General features: G+C 52.4%; 1 protein-coding gene across 2 annotated transcripts in view; it reads right to left on the bottom strand.

The window, feature by feature from the left end:
• Window positions 1-18,793, bottom strand: part of Tbx5 (T-box transcription factor 5) — a 46,219-nt gene that overhangs the window by 20,655 nt on the left and 6,771 nt on the right. For both annotated transcript variants that reach the window (XM_027949193.2, XM_071616982.1), the window contains exons 4-7: window positions 16,974-17,093; window positions 16,048-16,195; window positions 12,633-12,785; window positions 5,426-5,517 (exon numbers count right to left, since the gene is read on the bottom strand). In XM_027949193.2, the coding sequence (XP_027804994.1) occupies window positions 5,426-5,517; window positions 12,633-12,785; window positions 16,048-16,195; window positions 16,974-17,093 (513 nt within the window). The remainder of the gene's footprint in view (window positions 1-5,425; window positions 5,518-12,632; window positions 12,786-16,047; window positions 16,196-16,973; window positions 17,094-18,793) is intronic.

The following is an 18,793-nucleotide window of genomic DNA, read 5'->3' as shown; positions in this document are numbered from 1 at the left end:
GCTCTATCACTGAGCTACATCCCCAGCCCAGCCCTTTTTCTTTTTCATTTTTTTAAATTTTGAGACAGGGTCTCACTCAGTGGCTAAGGCTGGCCTTGAACATGCAATCCTCCTACCTCAGCCTCTCAAGTCCCCAGGATTATAGGCGTGCACTACTTACTACCCCCACCTCTGCCTCAAAATCCAACAGTCCTTCAGTATGACATGATTCCACAAGTGGAAAATTCCACACCTGACCTTGTGTGACAGGTTGCAGTCAAAACAAGGTGCAGGGGGCCCGGGGTGTGGCTCAGTGGCCTCGAATGTGCAAGGGCCTGGGTTTCATCCCCAGCCCTGACACAATAAAGCTACCGGTGCACCCAAATGCTGCCCAAACTCAGCACCAGGCTCTGTGGACAAGACGCGAACTGAACACAAATTAAGATCACGTTGAGACTTGGCCTCATCCCCAAGATGGCTCATTATGCATAATCGGATATTCCAGAATCCAACAAAACCCCAAACCTGGAGCACTGCTGGCCCTCGGCACTTTGGATAAGGGACGCTAAGTCGTGCTGCTTGTGGTGAAAAGGCCGGTCATTGCCCATGGACTCTGTGTGAAGGCAGTGACAAGGACCAAGGGGCAGCACTCTGGGTCTGGTTTGTCATTGTGAGGATCTAAGTGGCCCCTGGCATCATGAAAAGGGGACCCTGTCCACCCTGAAGAAGCCAAGCTCGCGTCCAGGCCACGCATCTCCACCAGCTGTGTGGCCAGCTTCAGGGTCTCAACACCTGACAGCAATTGGGAGTCCCTCTGGGCCACCTCGGCCCTGTGCTGCCGGCCCAGCTCATTCTTGGACAGTCCCTCTAGACAGAGGAAGAATCCTTGTCCCTTGTCCCTCCTCCTTGAATACGGGCCACCTGAGTGAGCCATCCTGCATTAACAGAATGTACCTGGAGTGACACGAAGTGGCTTTGGAAGTGGGGCCCGCAAAGGACATTCGGCTTCCGCTGTCATGGAAGAAGTCTGCGCACCCTGGGTCCACGTGCTGGAGAAGCCACGTGCACAGGCTCTAGTGGCCAGCCGGCTGACATTCCCGCAGAGGGCCACCAGGCAGGGAATGTGAGCCCCAACAGGGGACCACGCGGGCTGGCCTTGGCCTTGTCCCCCCTCCAGTTCTGTGCCCACCAACGCCCAGCCCACGAGCCCTGCCCAGCTGAGTGCCTCTGGAGCCCCTGATCCACAGACGGCCAGCACGCCCAGAGGGTCTCCTGGGGCTGCTGGCCCCTTACACGGCCGTGCTCAGCGCATATGTAAGGGGCACCATGGGGCCCACAGACTGCCACTTTATGGTACCTGGGCAGAGTCGGCCTGAACCTCTGTCCCTTTAGTAGGCTGCAGATGCACTGGAGGAAGCTGGGGGACCCCAAGGCCCTGCTTTGTCTGGCCTTGATCTGGCGTCACCCATGGAGAGCAGGACAGGATAGGCTTGAGGCCAGGGCCTCACAGTTGGCCTGCTGGGTCACTCAATGATCTGGATAAGAGTCCCTCAAAGACCCATATTATTAAAGGCTTGGTCCCCAGCCTGAGGCCCTATTAAGAGGAGGTGGGACCTTTAAAAGGAGGGGCCTAACAGGCAGAAGTTTGGTCACTGGAAGAGTGTCCTTGAAGGGGACAAGGGCCCCCCAGCCCTTTCCTCTCTCTGGGCTTCCCATGGACCATGAGGTGAGCGGCCCCACCTTCTACAGGCCCCAAGCATGGGTGCCGATGGATCATGGGCTGAAATCTCTAAAACCATGAGCCAAAATAAACTTTCTTCTTTTTAAGAGAGAATACCTAAGGTATTTGCTTACAGTAACGAGAAGCTGAGCTGCCCTATCACAGTCTCCCCAGCTGGTTTCCTGAGGTCTCTGGAATCTGGGCCCTACCCGAGGTCCCTAGACTTTTCTAGACCCCCTGCCCATGCCTCCTTGCTGCAGCCCCCTCTCAAAGCCTGGTCTCTCCATGAGGCTGGGCCTCCCCAGATGCCTCCCATGGCCTCAACCCCGCCTCTTGGACTCCTCAGACTCATCCTAAGCAGCACATCTATGAAATCACAATGCCACGGGCCCGAGCTCTGAGCACCATCTACCATCTCCTCTGTCGCCTGTCTGGGGGCTGCAATCTGGGAAACACTGGTTTTCGGGCACAGAGGAGCCTTTCTAAAGAACCCTGGCGTGCATTTTATCATCGGTAGCCGGAGACGGGACGTTCAAATGGTTTTATTTTCTTCTCTGCACCCGTCCACGGCCCTCCCGTTTTTATAATAAGCGGGGATCGGGCCTCGGTAACCAGAGACCGTAAATGAATGTTGGAAAATAACTAAGACATCATCTGCGTTTTCCAAACACAGAGAGTTGGGTGAGGAGAGAGAGTGGGGCGGGTGCCCAGAGGCTGGCGAGCGAGGCCAAGAGCGAGTTCTGCGGAATAAGCGCGCTCTCGGCCTCCCAGACGCCACCTCTCGCCCCGCTTCCAATTGTTGGAAGAGAGGAAACTTCATCCCTCCTGCTTCTCTGCCCGAGCCAGCTGTCACCGGGTGTGTGGGGGACGGGAAACAGGATTACAAGATTAACAGTGCGCCTGCGGAGCCTGCCTGGCTGTTATCAGGGCTGACTCCGGAGAGCCACAGTCCCCACTTGTCACTACCTACGGCAACCTGGGGGTTGGGACTCGCGCCCAAAATAAATCCTGCACAAGGACAAAACCAACTGGGAGCTTCCCCACAATCAGGTCGGTTTTCCTGAGCGTGTCCAGCGCTTTCTAGAGACTTTCCCACGTGGGTCCCGTGAGAACCCTGGGAAGTGGAAGCTCCATCTATTCAGACCCATTTCACAGAAGAAGGCTCTGGGGCTCTGCCAGGTGATATCACTTGCCCAGCGTCACCTGCTGATAATCACAACCAGGTTGGACCCATGTCCATCGGACTTTGAAGCCTTCTATTGGAGTCAATCGGCTTCCCTCCCTCGCCTGCCCCAAGAATGTCACCAAAGAACTGAGTAGGAGATGACCTTATGGACTCCCCGACCTGGTCAGGGGTCAGCACAGCCCTTGGGTTCTGCCACGCTGCTCCTAACAAGGCCACAGAGACACACCACGGGGCTCTGGGAGAGACTAAATCCAACAAGTCACCCCTTCCCTCTGGTCCACGTGCATAGTCCCCACCAGGGAGAAGGCCTGGTCCATCTGGGGGGTGGCCAGGACAGCCAAGCAGACCAGCCTAGAGTCCCTGCCTGAATAGGCAAACAGCTGTGGTTCAAAGCCTGCTGCTCCGGATCTCGAACACTGCACCTGTCCCTCCTTTTGTGTCTGATATCTGTCCCAGCACCTTCCAAACTGCAGGGACCCCGTCTGACACAGGGAAGCCACGTGGAGTCGGGAAGAGACACACGCACCAGGGCCTCGGGTGCAGCTCAGGGGTGCGGCGCTTGCCTGGAGTGCACGAGGCCTGGGTTCCGTCCCCAGCCCCGCAGGGGAAAAAAAAAAATGCTGACCACACAATCTGCGGCCATAGGAGAAAGGAAGAGCCCCCGGAGACCCAGGGAGAGTTGGGAGGTGGCCCCGTGGGAGAGGGCAGAGACCTGGAGGCTAAACAGAAAGGAAAGACTCTACGATGGGAGCATCCCCCGCAGTGACCAAGACAGAGGGCAGGAGCCAAAGCCCGGGCCAGGCCTGGGGGGACAAGGGGGGCAGCCAGGAGAAGCCTGAGCCTTACGCTGAGGGGCAGTAAGAGGTGGATGTCCCTTTGTGTGACTTGTGCTTTACCGACATCTATCTGGTGGCTGCTTGGAGAAGCCCCCCAGTGGGGACAGGACCACAGGCAGGTCCAAGGCAGCCGGGAGGGTGCTGGCTGCCATGAGCGGCCTGAAAGGAGAGAGGGAGGGAAGCCGAGACCCCGTAAGAAGGTAGAATCGGGGCCCGGCGGAGTTCGGTGGCACAGTGTGAGCCTAGCACTTACGAGGCCCCGGGGTCCACCCCTTCCCCAGAAAGAAGGAGCATCCGCAGGACACGGTGACTAGTTCACCTGGAGAGGTGCCCGCGACTCCTTCAATCTGCTACCCTGCTCTTGACCTCGTGGGAAGGAGGGAAGTCCCCCCACCACAGCCAGCTTGTCAGGGCGGTGGGGCAGGGCGGCCCCTACCTGTGCGGCCCGGACCTTCACACGTAGCCCTGGGAGGACTTGGGCAGGACACAGCTGCTTCGGTGTCCCCTGAATTCTGAACACTGGAGGAGCAGCGCGACCCGTGGCGCTCCAAGGCACGGATAATTGGACCTCTCTCCGCTAAGATGGGATTCCTATCCACACTGTTCCCACTGATCCTGGGACTAAATTAAACACCGATTTCAAAATGTAGATGACTCAGGAAGTTGGCTATCGTAGCCACCAAAGGCACCTTAGGAGTCTACCGTTGGGAAGGAAGCCAGCCAGGAACACAGGGACGTACAGGCGTGTGCTGTCCCCGGGCACAGCTGAAAGTAATGTCCTTGAATTTTTAGAAGCCTGCACAATCGGATCTGGTAAGCCTGCTGCCTAAAAATAATTCCCCAGAAGGCAGTTTTAAATCCAAAGCTAAAGCCACCAGCTTCCTCGTTTCTCTTCCCTCAGTCTCTGAAGGCATATGTCTGTCTCCCTGCCTGACTCTTCCTGTCACATCTTCCAAAAAGGAGAAGGAAAAACCTCCCAAATGACTTCATTTTATTTTGAAACACTAAACCCACCAAAAGGGGGAAGGAAGGAAAAAACAAAAACAAAAAAACCCTCTTGGTCAAAACAGCTCAAGATGTGATTTCTGATTCTCTCGCCATATGGCAAGTTCGTCTGGAAGCCTCTCCGGAGCACGGAGAACTTTGACGACATCCACCATGCCTGTTCCATCTTTTCAAATCAGACCCCATCCCCACTCTGTGCATTCGCTCCAGTCTCTTCTATTTGTCATATCAGCGGATGCGACCACAGGATATGTAAAAATACCAAGCAATTTTTAGCACCAGCTTCCAATCCCCCAGTGCCCTGGACACCACATGGTGTCAAATTTTGTACTTCACCCCCAGGAAATCAAGTCATTAACTTCTCTCTCATTTACTGCGAGCCGATGCCAAAGAGAAAAGCCTTCCTCGGCTGTGACTTATGGGAAGAAAAAGAGAAAGGGACTCGCTCAGGAGAGAGATTGCAGAGGGAAGTGATGGACAAAGCCCAGCTCTCCTGATTCTTCTCCCGCCCGGGAGCATCACCCTCAGGTTGCTGATGGCCTCAGTCGCATGGGACAGTAATCAGAAAGGGGAACGAGCCTTTCCTCCCCATCTCTGGGCGCCTGGTGCTCGTGGGCAGGGTGGCCATGGCACGGGAGCTGAGTGCCCCCCCCCGCCGGCTCCACCAGGCACGGGGAGCACAGGGATCCGCTTTCCTACCTCTGCATTCTGGACATTCTGTGCAGCTCCATGTCGTCACTCCCCCGGAATCCTTTGGCGAAGGGATTGTTCTCGATCTTTAATTGCGTGATCTGAAGGAAGGAGGGAGAACCGGCCGTTTTACACTTTATTGCCACAAGACTACCTCAGGGACCAGAGCTCCTAACGGTGCCATGGAAACGCGGCCTCAGGCAACCCAAAGAAGCAAATTAAGCCAGTCACGTCACCGGGACCCACCACTTCATTGGAGTGGAGGCTTTTGAAACATGTCCTAGCTCAGACTGCTTTTGGGGGAGTGGACGTGGGGGGCTGGATTCGGTTTGCACATTAATTGGAGTCACATTCTGCCATCCTTCCAGCCAGAGTCATGAGTCTGAGTGTGTGTGAGTGTGTGTGTGTGCGCGTGCATGCGTGCATGTGTCTAATCTGGGCACTTTGTATTTCTAGCACAGTGTAGGCCTCAACATTTGGTCCCCCAGCCCCCGAAGCCCCCGCCCTGGAAAGTCTTGCATGTTGGCACGGGGGGGGGGGGGGTTGTACATCCGGCAGTGAGGCAATCCCCCGTTTGGAGAAAACTTGTCTTGATGGTGACTTTCCAACAATCAAGTCATTTCATGGTTTCACAGACTTCACTGGCCCAGGTGGGAAACAGTGGCCAATAAAATAAACACGGACACGTGTGCGGATCACATCTATGACAGCGACCACACAGCTCTGGGCCGAGGTGGCTTCCCGAGCTCTGTCTGTCCTAGTGATCTGCAGGGTAGGGAGCTGAGCAACAGAAAGAGGGTCTTTCTGAACGTCTTGGCCTGGAACTTTAATTTAAACCAGCAACGCGTATTAGGGGAGTGTGAATGTGCAGTAGCCCATCCAGGTGACGGAGTGCATACATATGGCGTTTGCTAGAAGTAGTTCCTAAAAGTCATGTGTGAATTGATTTTTCTTTCTTTTTTGATTTTGTTTTTCAGAGCTGGGAATCAAACCCAGGGCCTTGCACATGCTAGGTAAGCGCTAACCAAGAACTACACCCCAGCCCAGAATTCTCATTGACAGTCACAGTATAGGCACCAGGACATCAAGACTCTAGCTTCAGTCCTGGGGGCGGGGGGGACCCCCGTCACGATCACTGTCGTATCATAGATCACCTGCATACTGGTTTGCTTGATATTTATATTTACATTGAACCTCTTTTTATTGAAATCTATTTTACCCGGAAATAGGATATCTCTTCTCTGTATGAAAAACCAGAATCCTTTGCTATTCAATAAGGAGAAAACCACTGTATCAAGATCTCTGTACTAGGACCCACAGAAAGCTCTACATCCAAACCCTGCCTTCCCCTGGTGGCAGGAAGAGATTAGGCGCTTTGGAAGACGTTGGAACACCACACACCAACTTGTACTGAAGGAAGGGCTGTCTCTCTTCCTCCAAGAGAAGACTAGAAAGATAACTGGGAAGGGAACTTTCTCCCCCTGACTTGGATCATACTCGAGTGCCCCTGCAAAACTTCTCCCCTTACCCCAGCAGTACATGGACTTCAAGAAACTCTGGGCCAGGAATCATTAATGAAGGCACACTTCTAAATCGCTCCCCTGAGCTGTTCTGATACATCCTGCCTCTAGAAGAAACAGCCTACATAGTTCCCTTCTAGCTCCAAGACTCTATAATGAACATGAAATCACTGTCTGAGGGCTGCGGTGTAGCTCAATGGTAGAGCTTTGGCCCAGCATTGCAGGAGGTTCTGGGTTCCACCCCCAGTACTGCAAACTAACAAACAAACCGACTCACTGACTTGCTCTATGTATGATACCTGAATGCATAACAACAACAACAAAAAAAATCTCACATTTTTAATATCTGACTCCAATAATCTGACATCCAGAAAAAAAAAAGAAAAACTATGGTGAAAAAATTTCAAAAGGTCAGCAATTGCCAGGGGTTGAGGGGGAGGATGACGAGGCAGAACTCGGAAAATTTTTAGGGCAGTAAAGATCCTCTGTGGAACCCGGCCATGGTGGGTACCTGTCACTATATGGTTTGTCCAGACCCATAGCACCACATTACAGATATGAACGCTGAGGTCACAGCAGGTTTGGGGTGATAATGATATGTCAATGTGGGGTCGTCCACATAACAGATGGACCACTCTTGTGGGGGTGTTGACCGTGGAGAAGGCCAAGCACATGTGGGGGAGGTGCATGGAAAATCTATACTTTCTGGAACCACAAAGTGCTCTTTTACATCCATTTAAAAATATTTTGGAAGCCGGGAGTGCTGGCGCACACCTGTTATCCCAGCGGCTCAGGAGGCGGAGGCAGGAGGATCGTGAGTTCAAAACCAGCCTTGGCAACTTAGCAAGGCGCTAAGCATCTCAGTGAGACCCTGTCTCTGAATAAAATACAAAATAGGGCTGGGGATGGGGCTCAGTGGTCGGGTGCCCCTGAGTTCCATCAGAGGTACCCAAAAAGAAAAAAAAATATTTTTGAAATACATGTATATATACACATCCATGTGTTTGCACACATGTGTATACACATTCCCTTCCACCCTCTTTATTTATTTATTTGGTTTTTTTTCTGGGAATTGAACCCCATGTTGCCACTAAGCTACATCCTGGTCTTTTGATTGATTTTTTAATTTTGACACAGGGTCTCACTAAGATGCCCAGGCTGGTCTTGAACTTGTGATCCTCCTGCTCAGCCTCCTGAGTCGCTGGGATTATTGGTGTGTGCCACTGCACCTGGCTTCATTTAAAAAAAAAAAAAAAAAAAAAACTGGGCTCATTCCTGCAGATTTCTGATTTTGTCTTAACTCTTCACTGTGAGTTAAAAAAAAAAAAAAAAACTCTACAAAATCCTTTCACAAAATAATCTTCAACATGTACACTCTTGGACAGCTCATTTTAGGAGTCTAAGATTCCATCACCTTTCCTTCCCACTCAGATTTCATCACAATGAATTGCAACTCAATGAATAATAAATCATTTTAAAAAAACTCATAAAAAATGAAATTAGATCATTTAAACAGGAAGATCTCAGTGGTGTATGAGGCTGAGGTAGGAGGATGGCAAGTTTGAGGCCAGCCTTAGCAAGTTAGCGAGGCCCTAAGTAACTGAGTGAGACCCTGTGTCCAAATTAAAAAATAACAAGGGCTGGGGATGTAGCTCAGTGGGTACGTGCCCCTGGTTCAATCCCTAGTCCAAAGGAAGAGAGAGAGAGATTTGGGTGGGTGGGTGGGGAGGGAGAGAAGAGAAGAAAAAGGAGGAGGAGGGAATCCTTTCCCCCAGGCCAACCCACCCCAGCCACAGAAGCTGGTCCCTGCAAACATTGAGGACAGGGAGGATGGGGACTTGGGGCTGCATAGTGTGGGCAACCCATAGTTACTGCCCCACCAAGAATTCAGAGCCAAAAGTTGCAAAAGGGAAAAAAAAGGGGGGAGTTTTATTTTATCTGCAAAAGACTTTTGCTCAAATCCATTCCTTACACCCCAAACAAGGTCCCTTACTCCCTAATTCTTATGCTTTATCACCACAGCTTTCGAGAAATAGCACAATTTGCTAAATAGAGACTTTTGGAGATGGAGTGTAGGCACCCTTAGGACCTAAGAAATGCCTTTGAGAAACATCGACAGATGAGCTTGTCTGCAAATGAGAATACCTTTCTCCACGTGTCCCCGTCCACTTGAACGACAACCCTGTCTGTAAAGTCCCCTTGTCAAGAGGCTGTGTGTGCTGGTTCAGGGGTACCTAAGCCCATCCACCTGGATGCTCCAGTTCTGCCAAAAGTCTCCCCTGAAACTCCCTCGTATTTGCCATATAGAGGTGCTCCCTCCAAAATCAGCATAAAACCGGATATCCGGGGGAGGGCTGGCCATGTGTGTGGGGGGGGCTGACCGTGGGGGTGGGGGAGAGGGCAAATATAAATACCAGCTCCAACTGGTGAGACAGAGGTTGTAAAAATTAATGAGAATAATTGTTGTGAATTCTTGCTTTTGAAAAAAAAAAGGGGGGGGGGGAACTCATGAGAGCCAAAAATCTTAATTATGTCTCTCTATTAGGGGTTCATTTCCTGGTCCCAACCAGAAAGCTCGTACCTCATAAATATAGGCTGCGTACACAATGATTTAAGCAGGAGGAAAATGCTTTTTGATGGAAAAGTGAGTTAATATTGGGGGATAGAGCCGTGGCATACACAGCCATGGTCGCAAGGGCAGGGAAATGAAATGCCCACGTGACCTTTTTTTAACACCTAAATATTTCTGGGCATGGCTGCCGAGAACTGCAGTGAAAACCTGACAAAGACATGTTTCACAGGGTGAACGTCGCCGGGGAAGATTCGAGTGTTTAAATATCTTTCTCAAGCTGTCAACCATCTGGGGAAATAATTCCCAAATCCAGCTTGGGATCACAGCTGGGCTGAGGAAATATGTCTCGTCATTAGGAGCCCTTGTGGGCTCAGGCATGTGACTGCAGCCCAAGAAATGAGCTCTTGTCGCATGCCTACCCCCACCTGGTACCTGCACCCACGTCCAGAAAGACCATCCCCAAAGCAAAGCACGGAGCTCTCGGACCAAACAAAAAGGGACTTGTATTTTCCCAAAGTGTCCTGGCAATCGAATCTCGTGGATTGCTTTTCTTGCCCTGATCCTTTGTCCAAAGCAAAATACAAGACAAAGGGTCCTTGAATTGACGATATGATCAGGGAATGAACCCAGGAAAAACCACAAGGAGGAACACTGGTAGTTCTTTTTCAACCACGGCAATAAGAACTTATTTAAAATCTCCCGTCTTTCCGATTCTAAAATAGCCAGAGTGTGACACTGAGTAGGCCGAATGTTCCAGAATGTTCGTTTGGAACAGAGTTGCCCCTCCTAACCGATCAGTGAAGTCTTCCACCAATGGCTGGATCACCAGGACGGGCATTTGGAACTAATTGGATGCCAAGCCCTGCCCTGCACCTCTCCAGGTCTATCTCGGGTCATCGTCCTGATGATCCTACAGGGTTGATGTTCTTATTATCTCCATTTTACAGATAGGAAAAGTGGATCAAGTCCATTGTCCAGAGTCGAATGGATGTGAATCCAAACAGTCCGCCACCCCCAGAGTCTCCCTGGCAACCTACGCGTCGTAAGAGCCCAGCTGGATTCCACCCATGGAGTCAGAATTCTCAATACGCGTTCCAGGTGGGACAATAAAGTAATGAGAACAAGTCCACAAATCATATGCAACCCCGGCTGCTTATTTAAATCACACATCATATATCCATGGGGGAAATATTTGCAGTGTCTTGGACTCGACTGGAAACGTGTACGGCCGTGGACTTGCTCCTCACACAGCAAATAGATGCCTTTGAGACTCTGAGAGTAAGAAGGGAGGGAAAACCCAGTGGGCCTGGATGTCTCCTATGAAATCCTTCTTCTGCCTGCCAAAGAATATGTCAGGCTGGCTAGAAAGACCTCTATGTGCAGTTCAGCTGGGCTCTCTGATCCAGATAAACAACAACAATAACAAAAGAATTCCTGTATGCAAACCCTGATTGTGATCATCAAATGCACACGTATCTCAATGTACAAATGCACATTTTAGACCTGTGAGCATTTAGACAGATGAATGCACAAAATCCACACGTATGCACTCCCCCTCCTCAGGCATCCATCCACATGCACAGATCACTAAATATATACAGGGCAGAGAACAAAATTTTGAAAAGAAATTTGGGAGGTATTGGATATTTTCATGATTCCACCGAAAGTTTTACTGGCATGCACGTATGTCAAGTGTGAAGTTGTATGTATGCTTCAAGGGGCTGGGGAGTAGCTTAGTGGAAGAATGGGTGCTTAGCTTTGTCTAATGCCCTGAGTTCAATCCCCAGCTCCGCCGCCGCAAAAAAAAAAAAAAAAAAAAAAAAAAATACATAAATAAATGTGTACTTCAAATGTTGCATGTGATGTTATGCTATAAATAATGCTGCAAACAGAGAAGAGGAGAGGGAGACAGTGATCTCTTTGAGACCTACCCTCAGCTGATGGGACCTAAGATCATAACTATATAGAATCCAGAATCTTTCCCCCAAGGGCCCGAGGTCTGATGTGGTTTTGAGAAGATCACTTTCAAGTGTGCACTCCTTCCCCTATGAACATGGCCTTTCTTCAGAGAGAGAGAGAATTGGGGGAAAAAAAAAAAAAAAGATCTGATATACCCCTGGACTCTGTGTCAGATCTGGGAGCCTCTGAGCATCTATACATGTAGACGAGGCTTCAGCTTCTTGATTGCTATTTCTCCTGTGACCACACTGGCTTGCCACAGCCTTAGAGGAGACAGTTTTCAAGAAGCCAGATTCGAACTGACCTGAAATAGTTCTGCTGCTCTCGGGAATTTGGACTTCAGTGTTTCTCACCCTTGGCTGGTTCAACAGGAGGAGAGGACTCAGAATAATCTTCCTTCTCCTTTAAAAAAGCTGTTGCTTTTTTCTAGGGAAGGAGGCTCTCCCCTAAGATCAGGAAGGAGCCATCCATCACAGCTTGGCCTGGTCACTGACAACCTGAATTTGGAGATTACCCAAAGCCTGTTCTAACAGCCCTGGCCTCTGTGGGGGGATTATCTGCCACCCAGCCTGCTCTGGAATGACCTCGGTGGGGTAACTGGAGGCTTTAGAGTGCTAACCCTCCCCTGGCCTCTCTTGCCAGGCTCCACAGACTTTGTGGTTTCCAGGACAGGGGCTATGGGAGGGGGAGGGTTACGGCCATCCCCACATCCATCCAGGTAAGATGAGTGACCTGCCCTCACTCATCCCACAGGGACTGCCCCCCTCACCGTCCAACCTGGCCGCCCTCACTTGAACTGCCTCTAAAGGGAGGACACTGACTCTAACAGAAGAGGTTCTTCCACGGAGGGTAGTGCCAGCCATTTCCCCCTCCACGCTAAAATGATGCCTTCTGGTGGCATTTGAGTGAGTGGCCATCTAAATCATGACAAGTCAGTCAAACAGGTGTGTGTGCGCATGACAGCTGCCTCCAGCAGTAGGAACCACCACCACCCTTAGGCTGCAGTTCTGCCCTGCCCCGCATCTTGGGGTAGAAGTTGTGCAGGTGCACACTGCACACTGGTAGAGAGCCTGCCTCAGAGCACAAAGTTGCAGCCAGGACCAGATTGCATATTCAGGAAGCCAGCAGACAGTCCCAGGTGCTGCCTGCTGGGAGCGGGGCTCACCTTGTGATTCTGATAGGAAGTCACCGCAATAAATGCCGTCTCCGGGAAGACGTGGGTGCAGAACGCTGTATTTTTTGAACCGAATCCATTATTTTCATCTGCTTTCACGATGTGTAATCTGGGCTGGTATTTGTGCATGGAATTTAGAATAATCTAAAAATAATAAAGAGAATGAGATTGTAAGAAAATCAAAACTCCCTTTGTTTCCAGATAAATCCCTGCTCCCTCCCCCCCCCAATTAGCCTTCCGCGCTATAGACTCTCTCTCGGAAAAATAGTCATTTTTTTTCCCTTCTGTTTTGAAAAGGGGCCAATGATTTCATTAAAAAGAAACATTTCAAAAATGACAATTTCCAACTTAAAAAGCCAAGGTAATATTCCAGTAATCTACCCAAGGCACACACAGCAGTAAATCAGAATTCTTAATAAAGTTTGCTTAATAAATTAACTCTCTGCATAGGGCACTTCCCACCTCCCCAATGGGAGCCTAGTGAGTCTGCTTTGGGGAGCAAATGAGTCTGGGGAAGGCTGGGCAGCAATTTTGGAATGACTAGGGTCAAGAAACAAATACCCACCCCCAGGCCAGCCAAACCCTCTAGTCATGTAAAGGAAGACACTAAGCTTTTGCAAAACTGGAATGAAAATGAGACTTTTCCTGAGACTTGGACCTCAAATCTTGGCCCTTTGTGAAACAGGCAAACTAATGTCAATAAAGAGACTTTTAGGGGTGGGAAGTGCAGCCTGGCCTCTCAGGAGAGCCAGATATGGGCAGGAAGCACCCGGCAAACCACCCCATCAAAGCGCTGGGCGGGTTGCCCTGGAGGCTCCCCTTCTCCAACTTTATCTCATCATTCACAACCAACGTCATCTCCAGGCTCGGAGCTGGTGCATCTGCTTTGGGGGGGGGGGGGGGGTAATGTGATTTTTCTCTCTCCCTCCTGCCCGCCTCCCCCATCGTAGGGTGCTTCCAGGAGAAGGTCTCCCTGCTTGGAGGACCTCCGCTGGATGCACGTTCTTGCTGGAGCCAGGACTATTCACAAGCGATGAGCATCGCTTCTAATAAAACTGGGTTTGTTGTCCTGATGACGCCTGGATTTTGATGCTCCCGGACCATTAACACTAATATTTACCAAAACTGTCCTGGTCCATGCCCACTGGATGGGCGAATCGCTGGCCTCTAAAGGCCCCCAAATCTGGCCTGCTTTTTTCCCCCAGGACCACAATCTGGAGCGACTGGGATTGTCTCAATGTCTTTGATTATTTGCAACGATGACCCTGGGGCAGGATTTTCGGACAAACCCGGGAGGCCCCGCAGCGCGGAGGGGGAGGGGCTGCCGCTCGCGGCCCTGCGCTGGCGACCCGGCCGGGGCTCTAATCTCCGGCCGCCGGGCCCGGCCGCCTCCCTGGCCGATAGCGACGCCGGCCGACCGGGGCAGCGTGGCGACAGAGAGACGCAGCGGCCCCCGCGGGCAGCCACAGCCCCCGGCCCGGCGCGGCCATCCTCCCGGCTTAGCCAAATTGCCTTGACGGCTGGGGACAGTGTGGAAACGTCAACGCCAGGGCGATCTAATGGCTCCTAATTTCATTAGGGAGGCTCTGGATTAAAAGTCCAGAGTTTGGGATAGAGCACCTCTCTCGCTTCCCCTGGGCTGCTCAGTGGGACCTGAACCCCCAAATTGGGTGGCAGGGCTGTGCACCTTCCCCAGATGTCCACCCCAGAGCGACCCCAAAGGCACAGAAGAAAATCAGAGGGGAAAGCTAGGAAGTGGCCTGGGGCTGGGGGAGCCCTCACTTCCCAGCATGACTCCATCCCCTCCCCCGACCAAGCCCCCTGACTACCCAGCCAGGAGATGCACATGGGACCTTTACAAAATGGTCCCCCCTTCCTCAGAATCCCTTGAAATATAAAATGTCTGTTTGGAATCAGCAGAGCGACTCCTTACCCTGGGCCATCTCCCCACCCAGGAAAGACGGAGATGATTCAAGCAAGGCTCAACAGAAATGAGGCTCTGTTTGGCTGGATGCTTTCTGCACCCCTTGGAGCCCTCCCGGGGACACAGAAAGGGCAGGGGACTTTCTCCTCTCTGGCCAGCAGTTCAGCCTCTTCCCACCCCAGATCCTGGTGGGCTTGTGCTGAGTCCTAAGACCTGGCAGGAGGAGATTCCTCATCTGAACTTTCACTACTGTGCTCCCTCATGGCCAAATCCATTCCCACCCCACCCCCTCCTTTCCCTAATCTGGTGACCAAGTGTCCCTCGGTTGCTGTACTCTGGAGAGACAACCTGGTGGGACAAAGAGTCTCTATGGAGTTAGAGCTCCCCTCAAATCCTTGATCCCAAATGCAAGCTGTGTGACCTTGGACAAGTCACCTCCGCTCCCGGTGCCTTTTGTCTTCCTCTCTAGGCTACAGTGAGGATCGATGCCCCAGGGTGAAGGAGCCCATTATGAAATTGTCAACAGGGACCTCCTCACTGAATTCCTAGACTGTTCTATCTAATTATTTCTATCATTAGAAATAATACAAAGAGATTTAGGGACATCCCCCCCCCAAAAAAAAAGAATCAGTGTTTTGTTCTTTGTTTTCTTTTGAGGAAGAGGGGGTGACACCCTGCTGAGAATCCCCTAAAAGCTACCTGCTGTCTGGGCAGGAGGTGGGAGGGGGGCGGCTGCACACTCAATATCCAGCATATGCTGTCAGGGAATTCACCAGGTCCCCCTCTTGGGACCAACCTAGACTCCTCTGGTGGCTTCACTGGCCACCTGTAGAGAAGGGGCAGACCACCTCCCTCTCACCCAGGACATTTAAAAAATGAGGCAGAACTTGGAAAGGACAGGGAAAATATACGCTCCCCTATGAGGCCTCTCCTGTACCGGGTCCCTGCTGGGCCCCAGTGTCCATGTTGTTTGCATAACTGAAGGCCCCCACCTCTCACCGCACCTAAGGCACAGGCTGACCCTGCAGGCCCCATTGTCCAGGCCTGGAATGAGCAGCCCCCAAGACTCTGGACCCTCAGTAAAGGCAGAAGGTCAGGGATTGGCGGCACAGATGCAGCCCCAGGCCAGGAGAACCGGGAGCCCTGGCTCCAGCCAACAGGGAAATACAGACCCAGGACCGTTCCACAGGAAGGACAGCTGAGGGTGGGCCCTCTGAGCAGGAGGGTGGTGGAGACAGAGGAGGAAGTGGTAACGAGGAAAAGAAAGCAAAGGGAAATCTGAATGAGGAGGTGAGAACTACAGGAGAAGGAAAGAGAGGATACGAGAGAGGGAGGAAAAAGAAGAAAATGAAAGACCAAAAGCCAGATCAAAAAGGGACCTGGGAGGGGGGAAAATGGAGGAAAGAAATGGAGAATCGTGGACACGTGAAGCTGAGAAGAGCGAGCGTTGAGGCCGAGGACGGAGAGGGCCGGGGTACTTACGTGCCCAAAGGGGTCCAGGTGGTTGTTGGTGAGCTTGAGTTTCTGGAACGAGACGAGCTGTCTCATCCAATGCGCCCCTGTGGCTGGCGAGTCAGGGTGCACATAGAGGCGGCCCGGCATGGCAGGCTCTGCTTTGCCGGTCACAGACCTAAACCAAGGAGAGGCGTGACCTGGGGGCTGCAGTAGCAGAGGTACTGCACCAGGCAAGGGCTGCCAAGCACTGGCCGGGGACATCTTGGATCATCCTGACCCTCCCATCTCCTTTAGGCTCCCAGGTGCCCCTGAGTGCCTGGCGCCAGCATCCAGGCCAATCCCCTGGCCCGACTCTTTCTTCTTCCACCTGAAAGTTCCCCTAGCGCCAGGCGTGCCTGGGACCCTGTGGTGTCTCACGCACACAACCAGGCCGGTTCTGGAAACCTGAATGTGCAAAAGAAATCTTGAAAACTCCTTAAGTGCATTCAAAGAGGGCCTCCTCCTCTTCAAGCCCCTGCACTCCTGGCAGCCAGGGAGCAATCGATCCAAGGAATGGGCCTCTCCTCTCTTGCCTTTTTAAACTAAAATGCCATGGGCCGATTTTGTAATTTCATAAAAAAGCCATGTTCAAAGCAGGTAACTCATAAAAAATAACTGTAAATGGTTTTATGCCCCCCAGAAATACATCCAGGGCTTGGTAACAATACTCTTTTTAAAAAAATCCGGAGCTCGTGTGTGCAGCAATAGAGGGCCCCATTTCCTCTGAGCCTCAGTTTTCTGGTCTATCAAATGGGAACTAATGGCTGTGGGTGGGGGGTGGGGTGGTCAGCCGGCTGCAATGGAATAGTCATGTGCAAGCCTCGGAGCACACAGTGGGAGCTAAAAAAAATGTTTACTCCTTCAAGGTGGGGGATTCCAATTCCCTCCCTGCCCTCCTCCTGTCTGGTGCCTACCATTTATTATCTGCAAACTTATATCTGTGGTCATCCGCAGGAACAATGTCCATGAGGAGGATATACTTCGTTTTGGGATTAAGCCCAGTCACCTTGACTTTATAACTGGGAAACATCCGCCTAGGAGAGAGAGGGGGAGGTGGGGAGAGGGAATTGATGTCAATATTTGAGAAGCATGTCTGCAGATTTTAATGGAAAATGCAATTCCTTGAAACAAGTAAAACGGAGGAAAAACTGGCTCCACTCCACTCTCCCTGAGATCCATCCCGGGTTTCCCTTGAAGTTCTGGTGTGGGGAGGAAGAAAGCAAAGGGATGGGAAAGGAGGAGGCACCTGGGTACCTGTGGGGACCTGGGAGAAATAGCAACCAGAGGCTGCTTAGAGAGAAATGGTTTTAAAGAAGGCTTGAAAGGGACCCCTTTCAAATCCAACTAAATGCTCCTCTCAGAGCCAGCCACCTACTCTGGAGGAAAGGACTCCAGGACTGGGGTCAAACCTAGACCCCTTCTATCTGCCCAGGTGCATGACTGCAGTGTCAGTAGACACCGAGGTGTGCGCCCTAGGGACACGCAGCCCGTGGGTGTGCATCTGCCCTGGGTCCTGGCTTTTGTTGTCTGCCCTCAGGGGCGGGGATTAGCGGCGGTTCCCAGTTTAACTCGGTGGGTGACCCCCACGGGGTCTCCAGCGGGAGTTCATTCTTAAACGCCACACTTCCCCAAGGCGCCTGGGGCAGTCTAGGTTCCTTGGCCCTCGGCAAAGAAATTCCAAATCTATCCAGATTTGGTTGCAGCAAGAGCTGGGGCCTGACCTGGGGTCGGTGGGCGGAAAGCCGATGCGCGCAGCAGCCTGGTGCCGGCTACTTCTGGGCGCGGGGCGCACTCCACGCTCCCATCCCGCCTCGTGAGTTGTAAGCCCCGGGAAGCAAGGCTCCTCCCGGCTGAACTGGGGCGAAAGGACCAGATGCTGGTCCTGGGCTGGCTCCGCGCTGGCGGGCAGGGTGAGCCGAGGCCTCTCCCTAAGCCTCGGTGTTTATCTGGCCGAGCAGCGCGCCTGGCTGGAGGCGGAGGCGCAGGAGACTTCGCAGGCCTTTTATAGTTACATCCTCGGCTCCGGCAAGGGGGGAAAGGATCCCAGCCCGGGCTTTCCTTCCCCGGCGGACTGGGAAGAGGACCTCAGTGCCTTGGTATAAACAGATCGCGCGCCTCCCAGCTCACTCCGGCCTTGGGCCGAGCGGAGGAGCCGACATTGTTTAATTTCAAATAATAATAAATGTCACGGTTGTCAGTTTATTGTGGGAGGCTTGGAGCAGGGGAACCGCGGCGTCTGCAGAATCGGCTGCACCCTCCGCCTTCGCACACCCCGGCGGCGTGGGCCTGCCGGCCTCCCTCGCTCCACGCGCGCGCTCTGCACAGACCCGAGGCCTTCCGCCCTTCCCCGCATGGAGGACCCATCCAGCCCGGGGATGCTGGTGGCGGGGATGTCCTCAGGCCTGGGCAGGAGCCCTCTCACACAGGGAGGCACAGAGCTAGCGGCACGACTCTGCCGTCCCCTCCCCCATGAGTCTGGCTTTTCCAGCTCCAACTCCGCGAGCTTTGAAGGGGAACTCTGGGGCCAGTCTTGGCCAAGAGGCCGTGTTTATCGGTGTCTGCGTATAGAGCTCCACCGAGCCCCGGTTCAGTTTCAAAGGCTTCGCCTGTGTTCTATAAACAATGGAAGAGGTAGCGAAGACATCCAACAATTCAGAGTTTGGCCATCGGGTGGACGCTGGAACCACTCCAAGGTCAGGGAGGGTGGGGATGCGGGTGGGGGCGAGGGATCCAG

The sequence above is a fragment of the Marmota flaviventris genome, chromosome 1 (assembly GCF_047511675.1).
Source record: "Marmota flaviventris isolate mMarFla1 chromosome 1, mMarFla1.hap1, whole genome shotgun sequence".
In the NCBI taxonomy this organism is placed as follows: Eukaryota; Metazoa; Chordata; class Mammalia; order Rodentia; family Sciuridae; genus Marmota; species Marmota flaviventris.
Note: the sequence above shows the minus strand (reverse complement) of the source record. Positions and strands in the feature narration are given on the sequence as shown.